Consider the following 15,107-nt stretch of genomic DNA (forward strand, 5'->3'; position numbering starts at 1 on the left):
TGTCCTAAAATGTTTAAATATGACCACAGCTAGACAGGGAGAACACTTCTAGCGTTTACTATGAATCTAAGAAGGAACCTCTGAGAACACTTCACCTGGATTCTTAATAAAATCAACTGCTACAAAAATCATCCAGAAGTTACATACGTACAGTTTAACCTGTAAAATAAAAATTATATGCTTATTCCTACTCATTATGCCTCATCTTAGAATTCCTTTCATAATTCCTAATATTTCATCAAATTTTTCCTTCTTTCCTAAGTTTTTTTTTCTTCATATTTTGAAGTAAAATCCCTTACTTCTCTCTGTCATGGATTGAATTGTGTACCCCCCAAAATGTGTGTCAACTTGGTTAGGCCATGATTTCCAGTATGGTGTGGTTGTCCTCCACTTTGTGATTGCAATTTTATGTTAAAAGGATTAGGGTGGGATTGTAACACCACCCTTACTCAGGTCACCTCCCCGATCCAATGTAAACGGAGTTTCCCTGGGGTGGGGCCTGCACCACCTTTTATCTCTCAGGAGATAAAAGGAAAGGCAAGCAAGCAGAGAGTTGGGGACCTCATACCACCAAGATAGCACCAGGAACAGAGCATGTCCTTTGGACATGGGGTCACTGCACCTGAGAAGCTCCTCGACCAAGGGAAGATTGAGGACAAAGACTTTTCTCCAGATCTGACAGAGAGAAAGCCTTCCCCTGGAGCTGACGCCTTGGATTTGGACTTGTAACCTACTAGACCGTGAAAGGATAAATTTCTCTTTGTTAAAGCCATCCACTTGTGGTATTCTGTTATGGCAGCACTAGATGACTAACACACCCTCCTTGACATTTAATAAAGACAGGAGTGCTTCAAGTCTATGTCAAGTACACACAGCCAACTTCCCCACTTGGAGGTTCTGGTTCTCAGTTACTCCCACTGGAGCTGGGTAAGAGACTGGGTATGTATGTTCCTCCACCCCCATCATGTCCCATCTCTGCTAAAAACAGAAGTCAACTAAAGAGAACAACGTGGACGGCCCATCAATGGCCCTGTTCACTCTCAACCATATGGGGCCCTCAGGAGATGCTCATAGCTGCAGCTGATGCCATATCCTACAGCCTTGGCTACCTTCCTGGCCATGCCTCAGAAGCACAGAAGTGCCTATGTCCTTTGACTCCATGAGCTCCATTCCAGGGACCTCATCTCATTTTGGGTTTAACATAAATGTCAAGAAAAGAGTAATGGATTCTGGGAAGATGGTGGCATACACAGACCATCACTTTGACTCTCCCTCACAAATACAACAAGGAAATGGTGCTTGGCCTCAATGGACTCTGAATCAGGGAGCAAGGAAACCAGCAGGGAACTACAGACAGGCAAGAAGCAGCAAATCAGCAATGAGTTTACATGCTATAGGAAAATCACTTCTCTCATTGCCCCTGCCTCTGGCCCCAGCCAAAGAGCCTGCTTCCCTAACTACCACCCCCCTGCCTGTGCAAAGAGACAGGACTCCTAGCTTCTGCTCTAAAATCAATAAGGCAGACCTCCCCAGGGGTCTGTTTGGAGTGTGCCAGCACCCCCTCCCCCACTGTCAGCTAAAAGACTTCTATGAGTTACTACAGAAAGCCCCTGCAGTGGAATCTGCTCCCATTGTTAACATTCTACCTGCTTCCCTCATCACCCCAAAATCACCTCCAAAACCAACAGGACAAACCTCCCTGTCATTTCAGGTTAGTCTGCCCCCACTTTCTGGTTGGCACTGAGAACTGCTGACTGAGGCTGCTATCTGCTAGGAAGCAGGCATCTTAAGTGGAGGCTGCATTCACTGCAAACAATCTACTGGGCCGACTCTGAGAGCAACAAGGTAGACCTCTCTGGAGCTCCATCTGGAGTATGACAACTCTTCCCCCATCTGGTAACTGCTGGGTGCTGGTCTGATACGAAATCCTGCAGAAGGTTCCCTTTAGTGGAGTCAGGAGGCGGACCACCTTTGTAGAGACTACTACCTCAACCATTACAGGGCCACTGGGTTCTGAAACCAACAAGACAGGTCTCTTGGGAGGTCCTTATGGGGAGTGTCAGCCCTTTCTCCTCCTGAAATGAAGGAAAGTCTTTCTGTGTTCTCCCTGAATGCCCGCTCAAATATAAACAGCCCACACAAAGCAGGGAAGGAAACCTCAGGCAAAACCGGAGGGCAACACCCACCCTGAAAGGGGCTTGCTGGCTGTGGGTTTTCTGACTAAAAATGTGGTCACAGAAACAGAGACGGGACCAGTGCCAGTTGCCGTCAAGTTGATTCTGACTCAGCGACCCTATAGGACAGAGTAGAACTGCCCCATAGAGTTCTCAAGGAGTGCCCGGTTTATTTGAACTGCAGACCTTTTGGTTAGCAGCTGTAGCGCTTAACCACTATGGCCCCAGAGAAGAGATGGGAGCAATAAACAGCGGGGGGTGGGGGGGGCGCAGGGGGAAGAGCCCTGGTGGACAGGCTGATTAATGCATGACATCTCACCTAAGTGGTGGTGCCCACTGGTGGACTACCTATACTCTTTGGTGTGTTTGGGAGACACTGAAAGTTGAAAACCAAGATATGGAACTTGCAAATCCCAATTAAACTAGGGAGTGAGAAGGAGCTATCGCAGAGAGGGAGAGGAAATGGTCAGCAAAGGCCGAAGGCTCTGCCCACATAAGAGTTTTTTGCAGAAAGCAGTGAGGGCAAAACCACTAAATACTATGGAAAACTGAGAAAGTTGACACCCTCGAAAATTTCAATGCCCCAAGAAAAAAAAATCACAAGACACACGAAGAAAAGAGGAACAACGGCCCACCCCAATGAACATGATGAAGGGAGTGAAAGGCATCTAGGAAGACTGAATAATGAAAAAAATGTAAGTGTAAAAATACAACAATGTTAAATGTAACTAAAGATTTAAGGGAAAACAAAGACAAAGATCTAAAAGAAATAAAGAAAACAAAGCAAAAACAAAATGAGGATCTAAAAACAGGGATAAAAAGAAGCCAAGAGAAATACTGCAACTGAAAGGAACAGTAACCAAAATGAAAACCACAATGGAAGAATTTAACAAGATTTAATCCGGCAGAAGACAGAATCAGTGAATTAGAAGGTAAGATAATCGAAATTACTGGAGAGAACAAGAATAGAGGCTCAAAAGGCTGAGCATACCTTAATGAAATTATGGGACAACAATAAGAGACCTAATATACACATCATAGGAATCCTAGAAAATGACACAAAGGGACAGAAAAAATATTTGAAGAAACAATGACAGAAAATTTCCCCAATGTGACAAAGGACATTAATGTACAAATTCAAGAAGCTCAAAGAACCCTAAGCAAGATAAACCAGAAGAGATCAACACTGAGACACACTGTCGTTAGGCTCTCCAACAGTAAGGATAAAGAGAGAATTCTGAGAGCTTTGAGAGATACACAGACACATACAAAGGATCCCCAATAAGATTAGTGCCAATTTCTTCTCAGAAACATTGGAAGCCAGAAGACAATGGAATGATATAAAGTGCTGAAACAAAACAAAACAAAAAACCTGTCAACCAAAAACACTATATACCCAGCTAAACTGTCCTTCAAGAATGAGGGTGAAATTTAAACATTCCCATACAAATAGAAGCCAAGAAAGTTCACATCCACCAGAATGGCCCTACAAAAAATACTAATGGGAGTATGCAGATGGAAATGAAAAGACAGTAGAAAGTAATTCAAAAAAATACATAAAAGATCCCTAATAAAGGGAACTAGATGGGCAAGTATAAGGCCTAGTAATGAGGTATTCATGCTTGATAATTCTAATTGTTTTATCCTTCATGCTTTTTAGTAACAAATGTATAAAAAGCAAAGACAGAATTACACTATAAAAAAAATTCATGCTTGATAATTCTAATTGTTTTATCCTTCATGCTTTTTAGTAACAAATGTATAAAAAGCAAAGACAGAATTACACTATAGGACACATTAAATATAAAGACAAAACCAGTGATAACACCAACAAAACGGCGGGGGGAGGAGGAGGAATGCTATAGGTATACGGTTTCTTGAATGTTACTGAAGTTGGTACCAACTTGCCCTAGATGTTACAAATACAGGATGTTAAATGTAATGTTCATAACAACCACTAAGAAAACATCTAAAAAACACACACAAAAAGAAAGGAGAAGGGAACCAAAACGGCTCACTACAAAAAACTAACAAAACACAAAAGCAAGCCTTAGTAAGGAACAAAGACAAAAAAAAAAAAAAAAAAAAAAGGCTGAACACACACAAAACCAAATTACAAAATTCTTATCAGTAATTACAGTGCATGTAAATAGACTAAATACCCCAATCAAAAGACAAAGGGTGGCAGAATGGATAAAAAACAAGACCCAATTATATGCTGTTTACAAGAGACATGCCTTAAACCCAAGGACACAAATAGGTCCAAAGTGAAAGAATGGAAAAAAATATTCCGTGCAAATAATACCCAAAGGGAGTTGGGGTGGCAATCTTAATATCAGACAAAGTATACTTTAAGACAAAGTCTATTAGAAGAGATAAAGATAGACATTATACAGTGATGAAAGGGTCAATTCAGCAAGATGATTTAACAATCATAAATATGTATGCACCAAACACTGGAGCAACTAAACATCTAAAGCAAACACTGATAGAATTGAAGGGAAAAACAGATAGCACTACAACAATGGGCTCAAGCATAATGATCGTGAGGATGGCGCAAGACCAGGCAATGTTTTGTTCTGTTGTACACAGGGTGGCTGTGAGTTGGAACTGACTCGACGACACTTAATAACAACACAATAATAACTGGAAACTTCAATATACTGCTTTTCATACAGGATGGAACATCTACAAAGAAGATCAGCAAGGACCTGAATGAAAGAGTTAAACGACACTATAAACCAACTGAACTTGACATATATACAATACTCTACCTGAGACAGATACAGGATAACTGTCCTGGCAGAACAAAAGAGCTGTTAAAAGATTACTATCTAGAAGTTGGGTAAACAGGAACCACACCCTGTCAACAAGAGGTTCTAACAACCCATGAATTACTATCTCCTTCTTAGTGTTTTTTCTAGTCCCTTCCCCCTTTACAGGCTCCCACATATGCAGAAGAACAATGCGTGACCGCTATTTAACCTTCCTTAGACCTCTGAAGATGGTGATGTAGTGCCAAAGATCAGTGCGCTTGTGCTATATAACATAATAAGCGACACCACAGGCTGCTGGGAGGACTCCATCTTGAACATCAGCGGGTTCCAACTTGGATTCCAGATGCGAGGGCAACCTAATTAACATGCTCTGCCACTCTGAGAAGTACCCGCCCTTGAAAGAAGCCCACTAAATATTCATCACTTTATTGTCTCCACCGAACCTATATAAGCCCTAGCCTTGCTTCCCTTTTGGAGTCAGCCTTTTGGAGAGGCTTAATCCCCTGCTGACTCCTTTTGCTTGACTCAGGCAAAATAAAGCTTGCTGAAGATAAAGTCTGTCTTCCACTTGTATTCTTACTCAGGAAAAGAAAAGGACCCTTTGTGTTAGATTGGCAATTGGTAACATACCCAACACAGCACAATGTACATTCTACTCCAGTGCACGTGGATTATTCGCCAGGATAGGCCACGTTAGGTCACAAAGCAAGTCTTGATAAATCTAAAAAGACTGAAATCATATAAAGTGTTTTGTTTTCTTTGATCATAACAGAGTGAAGTTTTCCAATAATAGAAGAAAACTGGAAAATACACAAACGTGGAAATTAAACAACATATTACTAAACTACCAATGAGTCAAGGACAAAAGAGAAATCACAAATTTCTTAGAGTCACATGAAAATGAAAGTATAACAAACCAATGCGTCTGGGATATAGTGAAGGCGATACTCAAGAGGGAAATGTATAGCAAGCAAAAAACGGTCTACATGAAAAAAGAAAGATCACAAATCAACAGCCTAAATTAACAACTTGAGGAAGCAGAAAGAGAAGAGCAACTAAGCCTAAACCTACCAGAAGAAAGGAAATAACAAAGACCACAGCATAAATGAATGAAGCCAAAGACAGAAAAACAAGAGAAAATCAACAAAACCAGAAACTGGTTGTTTGAAAACATCAATAAAATTGACAAACCTTCAGCTACACTGACGAAGGAAAAAAAAAGATGCAAATAACCAAAATAAGAAATGAAAAAGAGACATTACAACTGACTTGACAGAAATAAAGAGAATTATGACAGAGTAATTACACAGGAACAAACCGGTAACCTGTATGAAATGGACAAATTCTTAGAAGAATACAACCTTCCCAAACCGACTCAAGAGAAAACAAAGTTTCAACAGACACATTACAAGTGAAGAGACTAAATCACTGATCAAAAACCTACCAACAGAAAAGTCCTGGACCAGGTGGCATCACCGGAAAATTCTACCAAACTTTAGAGAAAAATTGATACCAATCCTGTTCAAACTCTTCCAAAAGACAGGAGGAGGAAATACTCCCTAATTCATTCTATGAAGCAAACATAACCTGATACCCGAACCAGACAAACACATCACAAGGAAACTACTGGCCAATATACCTTATGAATACAGATGCAAAAACCCTCAAAAAGAAAAACTAGTGAATGGAATCCAACAACATATTAAAAGAATCATATACCATGATCAAGTGAGATTTATTCCAGTAATGCAGAGATGGTTCAACATTAGAAAATCAATCAATGTAATACACCACATCAATAGAATAAAAAAGAACCACGTATCATCTCTATGGATGCAGAAAAGGCATTTGAAAAAATCTAACGACCTTTCTTAAAGAAAATCCTCAAGAAGATTGGAACAGAGGGGAAATCCCTCAATACAATTTAGAGGATACACAAAAAGCCAACAGCGAACATTATACCTAATGGAAAAAGACTGAGATCTTTCCCCTTGAAATCGGGAAAAAGCAAAGGTGACACTCTCACCACTTCTATCCCATTATGATTACAAGTCCTGGCCAGAACAATAAGAAATTAAAGGTAACCAGATTGGAAAAGAAGAAATAAAATTACTTCTATTAGTAGATGACATGATCCTGTATATAGAAAATCCCAAAGAATCTCCAAGAAAGGTTCTAGAGCGAAGATAGGGATTTAGCAAAGATGCAGGGTACATGGTCAACAAACAAAAATCAGCCGGATTTCTATACACCACCAGTGAGAAATCTGAAAGGGAAATGCATCTAAGAGAATAAAATACCTAGGAAGAAATTTAACCAGAGATGTGAAGGACTTACACAATGAAAATTACAACACTGCTGAAAGAGATTAAACAAATAAAAAAAACCAAACCTGTTGCCTCGAGTCAATCCCAACTCATAACAACCCTATAGGACAGAGTAGAACTGCCCCATAGGATTTCCAAGGAGCAGCTGGTGGATTCAAACTTCCAACCTTTTTGGTTTGCAGCCAAGCTCTTAACCACCATGCTACCAGGGAAAAAAGACTTAAATGGAAAACTGTTCCAGATTTATGGATTGGAAGAGTTAATATTGTTAAGATGTCAATACTATCCAAAGCGATCTACAGATCCAATGCAATCCCAATCAAAAGTACCAAAGTTGTCTTTGGAGAAATGGAAAAACCAACCCTCAGCTTTATACAGAATGGCAGGAGGCCCTGAATAGCTAAAGCAATGCCGAAACAGGAGGACTCACACTTTCTGATTTTAAAACGTTTATCATACAGCTACAGTAATCAAAACAGCCTTACACCGGGGCAAGGCTACCAGACCTAGCTTTTAACAATGGATTATCTAATACAATAAAAGCACAAACAGCAAAAGACAAAATAAATGGAACCTCATAAAAATTAAAAATTTTTGTTCATCAAAAGACTTAACCAAAAAAATGAAAAGACAAGCTTCTGAGAGAATATCTTTGGAAACCACATATCTGATAAGAATCCAATAATCAAATTATATATAAAAGTTAGCAACGTTAACAACAGAAAGACAAATGACCCAATCATAAAATAGATGAAGAACCTGAAAAAACATTCCACCAAAGATGACACTCAAATGGCCACTGAACACATGAAAAGATGCTCGAAATCACACAATTCAAAACCACAGTGATACTATTTCACTCCCACTAGAGTGGCTATGATTAAAAAACAAAACAAAAAAAATAGAAAACAACAATTGCTGGTGAGGATGTGGGGAAACTGGAACCCACTATCCATTGCTTGTGGGAATGCAAAATGGAACAATCATGGTGGAAAACAATGTGGCAGTTCCTCAAAAAAACTAAAAATAGAACTACCATATGACCCAACAACTCCACTCCTAGGTACATACCCAAAAGACTTGAAAGCAGAAACTAATACACCAATATTCACTGCAGCACTATTCACAATAGCCAAAGGTGGAAACAATCTAAATGCCCATCAAGACATGAATGGATAAACAAACCACGGTACATACATAAAATGGAATACTATACACCCAGTAAAAAAAAAAAAAAACAATCTTGATACATGCTACAACATGGATGGAGCTTGAAGACATTATGCTGGGTGAAAGAAGTCAATCACAAAAGGACAAATGTTGTATGACCTCAATTGTATAAAAAGACAAGAACAAGCAAATGTATAGAGACCAAAGTTTCTTAGTGGTTACCTGGGGTAGGAGGGAGGAGGAGAGGAGATTACTGTTTACGGAGTACTGAATTTCCATACACGGTGATGGAAAAATCACACAGATTAAGGGCAGGGTTGCACGGCCAATCAATGTTAATTGCGGTCAACAGCTGTACATCTCTAAAAAGTTGAACAGGAAGTTGTGTGATTGACATTTAACACGAGGACGACAACAACAAAAAAAGTAGCTGCTTACGTAAAACGAAATACCTCATACCTCATGGGATTTGGTTCCTCGGTTTGGAGGTTTAGGGTCATGATTTCATGGAACATCCCAGTCAATTGGCCTAATAACGTATTTAGTGCTTCTGTTCTACCTCCTAGTTAGTTGCGTAGTGTCTGGGCTCTTAAAAGCTTGCAAGCAGCCATCTAAGCCACAACAATTGGTCTCTATTTACCTGGAGCAAGAGAGGAACAAGAGGCAAGACAGGAAGAGGAAATGGAAGGTGTGGTTAACTGCCTTCATGAACAACTGCCTCCTTCGCCGTGACACTAGAGGAGCTAGATGATTCCCAGCTACCATTACTGAATGTTTTGATCAAAGACTGCAGAAGAACCCTGATCAAACGGGAAAAAAGGCGTAACAAAATTTCAGCTTCTCACAGGATCCAGATTTTCTGGAGCCATGGAGCTGGATGAACTCCTGAAAACACTGCCCTGAGATAATCTTTAAACCTTAAACCAAAAACATCTCCTGAAGTCTTCTTAAAACCAGCAATAGTTTAGCTTAACAAAAAGAGTATCTGCCTTGAGCATTGTGCTCTTTTAAGATGTATCTACATAGAATCAAACTGACAACTGCAACTCGAATGATCAGATAGGAACCTTAGGGGGCAGTGAGTTTGTTAATGGTGAAAGAGCAACTCAGAAAAGGAGGATGACCATAGGCGTACAACTCAAAGAATATTATCAAAGTCACTGAACTGTACACGTAGGAATTGTTGAATTGGTGTATGTTCTGCTGTGTACATTCTCAACAATAACAAAAATTAAAATAAATTACATATAGGAAAAAAAGTGCAATGGAAAGAGACCACTCCTCACTTACTGACATGGTTAGGTTTCAAAGACCAGGTCATTATGTGAAATACTTGTGATTTCCTGCCCTGGCCCCCGCCTCCCAGCTTGGTGGCCACGGCCTGTGTGTGCCTGCAGTGGTCAGGGGCTTGCCGTCGCTCTGCTCACTGGAATTTGAATTCATGCTGGCAAGGCATCCTCAGCTGGCCCAACGTCCCAGCTTGGGCTCCACAGTACACTTGGTGCGGGAAGCAGGATGGCGCTGGCTGGACGATGCATGGAGGCCTCAGCCAGAGGGCAGCTCCGTGATGGTGAGCGCTGCCTTTTGCCCATGCGAGGCAGATTGTCGGGCATGCTGGAGAGAGCTGGGAGGGAGAGAAGGTGGGAGCCCAGGTTTGGAGGAATCGGAGTGTTGGGCGCCCCACAGGTTCTAGACTGGGGTTAAATATCCTGGACGTGGCACAGCTCCTCCCTCCGTGTGCCCTGGACAACCCTCGCCCAGCGCCCAGCTAGGGTGTGTGTCAATAGGGTCACTACTGTGCAAAATAGATTTTTTTACTACTGCTGTAAATGGGAACTGTCAGATAATGAGATAGGCAATAAGTGAGGGATAACCAAAAACCCGTTTCCACTGAGTCGATTTCGACTCACAGTGACTCTAAAAGACTGAGTACGACTGCCCCCATACGGTTTCCAAGGAGCACCTGGTAGATTTGAACTGCCGATCCTTTTGGTTAGCAGCCACAGTTCTTTACTACTACTCCACCAGGGTCTCCCAGTAAGGAACAGGTGTATATTAATAATACCCGAGGGACCCTAAAAGGTTTTGTTTTTTTTTTAATGGGGATACTGTTAAGGACTTTACCTAATACAGGACCATACCTCCTTCATCTGGGGCCAGATTAAAGTTTCTCCCAAATGTGAGTGCCGGGGAAAAAGACACTTTTGATATTTAATCTTATGGATACTATGAGCTCAGAACTGATGATATCCCTCTGTGCCTTACCTCCAGGAAGCTTAAAACTGCATGTTCTAAGGTAACATCTAAACGTACTTGTACTAAATACACAAGACTCAGGTTTACTTACTGACTGCCTGGTTTCATTTTACTTTCAACCCCAGCTTGCCTGCACTTTGATCCATTTATCTACTTTGTTATGATTTTTCGTAAGCCACCTCTAGCTCTTTCAGAAAGGGAGCAGAGTAAAACGCAAATACATGCCTGGGGAAAGAGTCCAAAAGGAAATACATCTAGATGTAAAACGGAGTTGTGCAATCCTGTCATCTCTTTTCCAAATCCCTGGGGTATGCTAACGACCCACTCCGCTTTTATAATACAAAACTTTATGAAAAAACTACATCATGTCAGATACGAAATTCTAGTTGCCCTCTAGTAAAAAAACAAGTACGGAAAGCACTAAGATGTCTCAGTTTCTGCAAAGCAGGACTGACTAGGGTTGGAAAGGTAGGCAGCCTCACAGAGCAGGATCTGTCTGGGCGAGCTACTGTCAACACGCACCTGCCGCTAGGTCTGGCTCTCCCACAGCCCACTGGGTTTTATTCAACATGCCTAGGTGCTGGTAGATCTGGTGAGGCCTTGGAACCCTGGCATGGGCGGGGATGCAGGTGACCAACTGTGCTCTCAGCTAGTGTTGCACACATCCACTCATTTCGTCTGCTCAACAAACCTGAGGCAGAGATGCAGAGGAGGGAGCAGGGTGAAGGAGGTCAAGGCTGCCCCCAACTGTAGGTCTGTCTAATGCCAGGTCCTGTGCATCCTCCTTTATGAGAGACCGCATCTCTAAGATAGCTTGTAACCTCTTCAGACCCCTCATATCACAGAGAAGTCTGGGGCCCTGGAAACTCAGTAACCTGCCCAAATAGGTACAGCTGGTTAGATGAACACATCAAGATTCACTGTCCCCAGTCCTGTATTCTATTCAGCAAACGACAGTGCCTTAAACAGATAAGGACACCCTTAAGCCCCAAGCCTGGGTCTATGAAAGCCGCTGCTCATGAAGGCAAAAGCGCTGGGACAAAGCCAGTCACACCTCCTGGAACCCTCCTGAGGGAAACCAGGCACCACAGGCCTTTCAGAGCCCACAGCATGCAGCTCCACAGCATCACACAGAAGAGGGAAACCTGCGGTCACAGACGTCTGCCTCCTCCAATGCCAGTAAGCTGCCAGCTGATCCACCTGCAAGAAGATGCTCAAAGCTACAGAGAAAGCACAAGTGAATGAATGAATCTGGCAAGATAACAGGTGGATAGTTAGGATGCTTGACCTGCAGTGTCAGCTCGGTGAGTCACTCTACCTCTCTGACCTTCAGTTCCCTCATTTAGAAAATAAAATCTCAATCACTCAAGAGGTGGAGAGGCAGCACACCAGCTGCCGCACACACAGCTCATCGGGTCCTGACAACAGGCCATGGGCTCAGGCTTATTCTTGTGACAGCCCTGAGATGCTCAGATCTCTCTTTGAGGGAGAACAGGCTGTGAGGAGTGCACGGAGCTGATGGCCTCTGGGTGTCACACCTTTGAGACCCACCACTGCATAAACCCCAAGGCTACTCTCCCCAGACTGCTCCTACGGCAGGGGTACGAGAGACAGGCCATTTCTGTCCCATGCCAGACTCCTCAAATGAGTCATCTATGCTTGGCTATGAATCATCCTCAGAGCTACAATGTAGCCCCAGGCTCTTCCTACTCGATCCTTTCTTCCCTCTATTCTTTCACCAGTGTTAGGCCTGCACGACAGACTGTGGCTCTCTTGCCCACTCCTGCTTCCTCTCTTTTCTCCTGTCACTTCCTCCAATAAATCTCTTGCATGTTTAATTGTACCTTGGTGTCTGTGCCTCAGATGGCCCGAAATAACATCACCCCTGTTTTACAGATGAAGAAACTGAGGTAATTAATATACCTGAGGTTATACAATTAGGATTCAAACCCATATTTCTTTGATTTCAAAGTCCATGCTCTTAACCGGCTGTTTTATACTTCGTAAAATGACTCTAGTATCACGATTATGAGAAAAAGGGCAAATTGTGTCATGGGAATTGAACCAGATCAGGAGGCTATGCCATCATATACTAATGGAGTGACATTTAGTAGATGAATCCTATTTTCATAGATGACAAAACTATTACCAAACCTGCCTACCTCACAATAACTGATGCAATAATAAAATGGGACCCCTTCTCCAAGAAGATGGCAAGTAAATACAGCATGTGAGTAGGAGATGCTACTAACTGTAACATGTCATGCCTTAATAATGGCCTTGAACCTGAAAGGAATAGTGTCATTTATCTCAAAAAGCCCCAAAAATATGGGAGAAAATGATTATGGAATGGAGAAAACAAAGGACAAGTAAATATTCCAAATTTCCAAACACCATTTCTGCCTCGAGACAGTAAGTCTCTTGCTCATGTCCACATCCCGAGTACCTGTAAGAGGGCCTGGTACTCATAAGGCACTCAGTAATAACTGTTGAAAGAGACCAACTTCAAGAAGGCGCTCTAGTCACCACAGTTTTGTCCTCCAACACAGGCTCACATTATCGCCTTCAGTCTCATATGCAAAGCAAGGTACCTGGCAGTTCATGTTGTCCTCTGCCTCGATGAGCTTCCCCCGATATACCTCACCGGTGTTCGTCTCACATGTCACAATGTGGCCCTCAGCCTCATGCAGAACCTTAATCGGCACACCAATAGACATCTTGGCAGGAAGAAAACTCTGCAGTGAGAGAGACAACAGTTAGTTCATCTTTCAGAACCAGAAAAGGCATATAGCATGCACATGCCTCCTTCAGGGCCTAAAAACCAAAAACACCAAACCCAGTGCCATCGAGTCGATTCCGACTCATAGCGACCCTATAGAACAGAGTAGAACTGCCCCATAGGGTTTCCAAGGAGCGTCTGGCAGGTTCAAACTGCCAACCCTTTGGTTAGCAGCCGTAGCACTTAACCACTACACCACCAGGGTCTGGCACTCCATAAAACTTAGCTGTATTTCCTGAGCTATTGAAAAAGGTGTTTAGCTCCTTTGGAAAAAACTATCTGGCAAACAGTGCAAGATGAGGGGTAGGGTGAAAAGTGGGGCTGGGCAGAAAAGGCTAAGGGGAATGAAGAGAGTGCCTCCCGTCTCCCTCCTCACTACCAGATCGCTTTATCTTCTCCAAATGACCATTAGCCAATATTACAGGAGGGAGGGGAGTGAATGCATGTACCGTACAAACGTACCTGCCAACTCACTGCTGTGGGCGACTGCACTTTGAGAACCTACGATACAGACCCAAGCTGCCCAATACAGTGGCCACAGTCCACATGTAGCTACTTAGAACTTTAAAAAGATGAAATACGACTAAAATTTCAGTTCCTCAGTCACATTAGCAATACTTCAAGTGCTCAAAACGCCACAGGTGCCTAGTGGTTACCACAGTGGACAACGCAGACCAAAAGATCCACCAACAAATTTAGGAGGAAGTTATGCTTTTAAGTCAATCTATTTAGTGTCCCATGGCACCCCATTTACATCACCACTGAAGCTAAAGAGAAAATATCGAAGAGTTCACAAAGTGACATGCTATAAGCAAAAAGGTTTATCTTATAGAAAAAAGCCAACCAGGGCAAGCACCTGACTGGACCTATTAAAAGAAAAAAGCATCAAACATTTTTAATCTGCAATGAACAAAGGCTGAAAACTAGAACAGAAAGGGATTCCAGGAGACTCAACGCTACCCCGGAAAGGGACCATGAAGTTGGAAAAGTTGGTTTCCTTTGGTGAGAATCCCTGAGTTCTAGCTTTAGGGGTTTGGATTTTATGCTGAAGACAGAGAGAACCACTGCAGAATCATGCGAAGAAATGACCCAATGAACACGTAGCAGCATTTAAAACTTCTGCAACAGCGTGGAAAGCAGGAGATGATCCGAAGTGAAAAAACCTTGAAAAGGAAGCTCCAAACAAGATTTGGGGTAAAGGAGGTAATCACTCAGAAACGATTCCAGTATTATTTTCTGGATACTGAAAAAAAAAAAAACAATGACATGGAGAGGTGTACAAAAAGGATAAATATGTAGTTTTGGAAGGAGCCAATAAACCCACTTCCAGGCGCGAGTGAGGTGACGCTACTGCCCCGGGCTTCTCCCTCTCCTCCCTCCCAGGGGCCCGCAGAACTTCAAGGCAGCGCGTCCTTCCCCAGCCCCGGCCCCACACGGGAGCCTCGGCCTCCCGTCACCCGTCCCCGGCCTCTCCTCACCGGCTGCGGCCTCCTCTTCCACTTCTTCCGTGGACAAGCGACTTCAGCAGCACCGAAAGCGTGAGCGAGCGAATGGCGGTCCCGCGCTCCCAGAAGACCCCGCGTTCCCAGAATGCCGCGCGCGAGGCCAGCCCCCTTCCTTTCTT

General features: G+C 42.7%; 1 protein-coding gene across 1 annotated transcript in view; it reads right to left on the reverse strand.

The window, feature by feature from the left end:
• Positions 1 to 15,087, reverse strand: part of SNRPD3 (small nuclear ribonucleoprotein D3 polypeptide) — a 28,302-nt gene extending 13,215 nt beyond the window's left edge. The window contains exons 1-2 of the mRNA XM_003419152.4: positions 14,962 to 15,087; positions 13,296 to 13,439 (exon numbers count right to left, since the gene is read on the reverse strand). Coding sequence (XP_003419200.1) covers positions 13,296 to 13,421 — 126 coding nt within the window. The 5' untranslated portion in view covers positions 13,422 to 13,439; positions 14,962 to 15,087. The remainder of the gene's footprint in view (positions 1 to 13,295; positions 13,440 to 14,961) is intronic.
• Between the last annotated feature and the right edge of the window lie 20 nt (positions 15,088 to 15,107).

This window comes from Loxodonta africana, chromosome 19 (assembly GCF_030014295.1).
Source record: "Loxodonta africana isolate mLoxAfr1 chromosome 19, mLoxAfr1.hap2, whole genome shotgun sequence".
NCBI lineage: Eukaryota > Metazoa > Chordata > Mammalia > Proboscidea > Elephantidae > Loxodonta > Loxodonta africana.